Below are 5,517 nucleotides of genomic sequence, written 5' to 3'. Positions count from 1 at the left end.
TATAATCATGCATCTCAATTCCCAATATAATCATGTATCTCACATAAACAAACATGATTTACTACCACAGTTGAGTCACTGTTGTCTATAATACGTAATGGACGTGTTTGAGGGAGACACTTGGCGGCCCCCACCTTCACTTAATGCGGCCCGCAGGTTAATATCGGAATACTGATATATTATTGATTTCAGCTGTTACAATTCCAAACATGACCCGCTTTAATTATCTCAGTCTAGTAGTTTAATGACTAGTATTCAAATTCAATTGTCCTTATATGTCCAATGTATTTGTATTTAACCCTTGCATTGTGTTAGAAACCTGCATCCACTTGTGGTGTTGCGGGTCAAATTTGAGAGAGACAGCATGATCCCAAACCGACTTGGCGGTTGCCACAGCGGAGTCGCTGTCCGCCACGGCGGAGTCGGTCAGAGACCGACCGACTCCGACTTCTGGCGTGGCTGCAGAGCGAGACTAGGACACTCATTTATGACATTTGTTTGAAAGCTCTATCCAATGATAGTTCATCACTTTTGCACCTCAACTCATCACCTATTGCAGCCCTGTCATTTTGACTCCGCAAATCATTACTACCACTATTACCATTTTTTTTTGTGAAAATGTGTTGATTTCATGAAATCATTGTTTTGTCTTATTCATTCCTGCATACCTTTTCATTCGTATGTGTGTTCTGATCAATCAAAGAGTTACTCAATACCACCCTGTGAATGTCAAACAAATAGCAGCAGACAGGAGAAACAAAGGACATTGTCTCCTGTATTGCAACACATAAACCAACCTGTTCTACTGCTAAAGAGGATCCATGCACTCTGTTACACTCAAACTCATGCATTTGATTGTTTTTCTCTTCAGCTCTCCAGGTTAAACCAACACATCACATAACAGGTAAACAAAGATGAACAAACAACAAAACATTATTGTAGCCTTTATGATTGTTTTCTGATCAAAGGGTATATTACTTTTTGCTGGTTGTTCTATTGTCTCTGCACAGAGCCTAATGATTTCAGGATTTTGGGAGGAATCAGCAAATGTGCCGGTGTAGTGGAAATGAGACACCATGGAGTGTGGAGAGCAGTTAATGGAGAGCAGTCTGCCAAGGACAGTTGGAACCCGAAGACATCATCTGTAATGTGTAGACTGCTGGACTGTGGCGCTGCTGTTCACACTGTTGAATGGAGGTCTGGTTATAGAGGTTCTATGTGGTCAGTTAGATCTTCCTGTGTTGGATCTGAATCTTCCCTGGGGGAGTGTGTAACAATCAAGTATTTTGATTCTTCCTACTCCAAACTGAAGGTGATCTGTTCAGGTAACAAACACTTACTTCAACAATGACAGTAATCTGTAAAGTTTGCTATTTAATTTCCATCCATCCATCCATCCATCCATCCATCCATCCATCCCTGCTTCTGGTCACCAAATGTAATACATGCATTTCCTTTTGGGAAATGCAGACTATCTGATACGTTTCATATTTATTCAACAATGTAATAAAAACATAATAGTAACCCCATTGAACCATGCTACCCTATTCAATGTTATTTTAATAATAATGAAAATGGCAAATGTACAAGCTCACAATTTGCAGTTGTGTGATGCATTGTGAGCTTGTCGCTCTGCTAAATTAGGTTTTAGTAAAAAGACTGTGAGTGCGTGCGTGCGTGCGTGCGTGCGTGCGTGTGTGTGTGTGTGTGTGTGTGTGTGTGCTCACAAGGTGCAGTGATGTGATGCATTGTGAGCTTGTAGCTCTGCTAAGTTATCTTTCAGAAAGAAGTAAACACACACACAGGCACGCACGCACGCATGCGTGCTCATCAAAAAGAGTAGGCACCGTCTGAATATCAGCACAAACTCATCAAACAAAGTAGGCACCGCTTACTTCACACTTTGTGTATTTTTTTTCAATAGTGATGGTTTAAGAATATAGCTTTCTTCATAGAAATGGTTTGGAAAATGCCCTCTATGGTCTATGACCTCTGTCTGTGTCTCTGTCTCTGTCTCTGTCTCTCTCTCTCTCTCTCTCTCTCTCTCTCTAGGGTCTGTGAGGTTGGTGAATGGGACTGGTGTGTGTTCAGGCAGAGTGGAGGTGAAGTCTAATCAGACGTGGGTCTCAGTGTGTGAAGGTGACTTTGACCAGCAGGATGCAGAGGTGGTCTGTAGGCAGCATGGCTGTGGGACTCCTTCAGCCCTCCAGGGGGCGCTCTATGGAGAAGTGAAGGCTCCGATGTGGACAAAAGAGTTCCAGTGTGAAGGCAGTGAGTCTGTTCTCCAGGACTGTAGAACCTCAGACTCAACCAGAAACACCTGCTCACCGGACAAGTATGTTGGACTCACCTGCTCAGGTAAAGGACAAACTACACTTTAGGTTTGGTTATTATTTTATAATCAAAGTATTATTACTTTTTTTAACCACATGCTGTAAACCCTATAATTGACTGTATTCCCAAGGGCTCAATACTTAAATGAGATTCAAAACAAAGTAGTTCTGTAATTAAAATCAGTTGTGTTCAGAGGAACGCGCAGCTATGGGAATCACACAGGTGAACGAAATCAAGATTAATTTATATTCATGAAAGTGTATCTATTTCATCACGCAGCACGTTTTCGTTCACAGGAAGTAATTAAGATTGGCTTTTTAGGGACTTTTGATATAAAAATACTCAAAGAAAAGGTACTGTATGCCCATATGATAGCCGCGGATATGCTCTACAAATTCTGAAAAACATCCTTTTTTTTTAGGTCTCCAAATTCTCAAAGGACACTGGTCGACGTGCATCAATCACCTCCCTTAATGTCAATCAGTCACCTTCTAACACCCTGTGCATGCTTCTAATCGTTCTTGGCATTTGTTCCTAACAATTGTTATTACAAACCTTTGTCTAATGTATTGATACTCATTTTCTAAGGTTACCTGTGCATGTATAATGTGTTATCCCAATGTTAATGTATCCTTCTTATAAAAGTACTATATATACTCTAGTTTTCGCTCCACAGTAAATCTTAACTGAAAATAGCAGATATACTCGCTTGCAGAATGTTTGCCCTAGAACAGGGACGGGATGGTTCTTAATGTTTATTCTCTTGTCTCTGTACAGGGCCTGATGATATCAGGTTGGTGGGAGGAACCAGTAGCTGTACTGGTAGCCTAGAGGTTAAACACCGGGGAGAGTGGAGACCATTGCATTATCAGGGAGCATGGAGCCAGAAGTCATCTTACATAGTGTGTAAACAGCTGGACTGTGGCTCTGCTGTATACACACACCACGACAGTATTTGGTATGCAAGAAGGAGTTGGTCGATTACATCTTCTTGTGTTGGATCTGAATCTTCACTGAGGGAGTGTGGATTCATTCATGCATCCAAAACACATTTTCGAGAAATACAGGTGATCTGTTCAGGTAACAACAATTATTTCAGACAATGACAGTATTATATCTGTGTCTGTCTGTCTGTCTGTCTGTCTGTCTGTCTGTCTGTCTGTCAGGGTAGTTGTGTACGTAATGTAGGTAGGAGTCCATTTAATATTTGTGTCAAATACTGTTTGTAGCATCGTCAGTCTCTCAGCAATCCCATAAGTGTTCTAGGTGGGCAGTGCTGGACAGTAATGTAGTAGCCTACTTTTATTTGAGTACTTTACTTCTGTACATTTCTGAGTAGGCTATACCTACTTTACTTATAGCCTACTCAGAAATATCTTTTCTATTTGTGGATACTTCTGACTTTCACTCAACTACATTTCCAAGACAGATATTGTACTTTTAACTCCACTACTTTTCTAGGAAGTTGGAAAGGTGTGAAAATAGCTCATCTACAAGCTCACAACGTGTCACATCACAACGTGTTATGGGCTTGTAGGTAGGCTAATTTTGTAAAAAAAAAAAAAAGGATAATACGGTGTTAAGTAGTATTATAACTATGCATTAGAATGTTTTCTCTTTCTCTCTCTCCAGAGGCTGTGAGGTTGGTGGATGGGCCTAGTTTGTGTTCAGGCAGAGTGGAGGTGAAGTCTGATCAGTCGTGGGTCTCAGTGTGTGAAGGTGACTTTGACCAGCAGGATGCAGAGGTGGTCTGTAGGGAGCTTGGCTGTGGGGCTCCTTCAGTCCTACAGGGGGCGCTCTATGGAGAAGTGAAGGCTCCAATGTGGACCAAAGAGTTCCAGTGTGAAGGCAGTGAGTCTGTTCTCCAGGACTGTAGAACCTCAGACTCAACTAGAAACACCTGCTCACCGGACAAGTATGTTGGACTCACCTGCTCAGGTAAAGGACAACTACACTTTAGGTTTGGTTATTATTTTATAATCAAAGTATTATTACTTTTTTAACCACATGCTGTAAACCCTATAGTTGACTGTACCCAAGGGCTCAATACTAGGCCCACCCTATTTTTGCTCTACATCAATTCTTAGATCTACAGTTCAAGCTGGCGTTGTGAGCTTACAGAAAAGCAATTTTTTTGTTGAATGTTAGCCCTAGAATATGGATGCGGGGGTTCTAAATGTTTATTCAATTGTCCCTGTACAGAGTATCATGAAGTCAGGTTGGTGGGAGGAGCCAATCAATGTACTGGTATACTGGAGTTGATGCACAGTGGAGTGTGGAGACCAGTGTATAATGACCAGGATTATAATAGAGAATGGAACCTGAGAATGGCATCTGCCTACGCATCTATAGTGTGTAGACAGCTGGACTGTGGCTCTGCCGTTCTCACAGAAAAGACTACAGATCAATATGGATCGACCTGGGATATTAGTTCTTCCTGTAAATCTGGATCTTTAATGAGGGACTGTGTAACAGTGCAGCTTGTTCATTCCTACGGCAGAATGAAGGTGATCTGTTCAGGTAGCAAACAATAACTTCAACAATGACACTAATCTGTACTGTCTGTGTCTGTCTGTCTGTCTGTCTGTCTGTCTGTCTGTCTGTCTGTCTGTCTGTCTGTCTGTCCGTCCGTCCAGTTTTATCTCTACGTGTGGTCAAACTCAATTAAATAAATTCCTTTTGAGTAATGTTGTCTGAAATGTTTTTATATTTTTGATTATATCACAAGTAAAACAATCTATTTAAAATTATATATTAACCACATTAAACCACGCATCCCTGTTTTGGCAAAATCTTTCGAAATTCTTCTTTACAAAAAAAGATCTGTTTTCATGTTCAAAATAGTAGCAGATCTGCAAGCTCACATGTTGCAGTGATTCGATGCATTGTGAGCTTGTAGATCTGCTATACCAACTATTTGTCATACAAGAAAGCAAATCGCTAAACATTCCTGAACGGTGAATCAAGAATCCAAAAAGGAGTACAAAACTTGATGAATGCAATGAATCTAAAACCTGAATTAACAACAACAAAACTATATAAAAAAATCCATCCATAAAGTCCAAAACAACGCTCATATTATCATTTAATTTCTCTTCTACCGAAGTCGTCCCAAAGAAGTCACGGAAGATCACAGAAATAGAGAAAATATACCATTAAAACACTTCTGGTTCAAACCGTAAC

The 5,517-nt window shown here is 40.6% G+C and overlaps 1 protein-coding gene across 1 annotated transcript in view; it reads left to right on the top strand.

The window, feature by feature from the left end:
* Window positions 1-1,076: 1,076 nt before the first annotated feature.
* The window catches only part of LOC311041939 (scavenger receptor cysteine-rich type 1 protein M130-like), a gene marked incomplete at both ends in the record, with an annotated part of 12,836 nt that continues 8,395 nt past the window's right edge, over window positions 1,077-5,517 (top strand). Inside the window, 3 exons of the mRNA XM_084052420.1 lie at window positions 1,077-1,121; window positions 2,157-2,271; window positions 3,112-3,156. Coding sequence (XP_083908546.1) covers window positions 1,077-1,121; window positions 2,157-2,271; window positions 3,112-3,156 — 205 coding nt within the window. The remainder of the gene's footprint in view (window positions 1,122-2,156; window positions 2,272-3,111; window positions 3,157-5,517) is intronic.

The sequence above is a fragment of the Gymnoscopelus microlampas genome (assembly GCF_963454915.1).
Source record: "Gymnoscopelus microlampas genome assembly, chromosome: 3".
Taxonomy (NCBI): Eukaryota; Metazoa; Chordata; class Actinopteri; order Myctophiformes; family Myctophidae; genus Gymnoscopelus; species Gymnoscopelus microlampas.
Note: the sequence above shows the minus strand (reverse complement) of the source record. Positions and strands in the feature narration are given on the sequence as shown.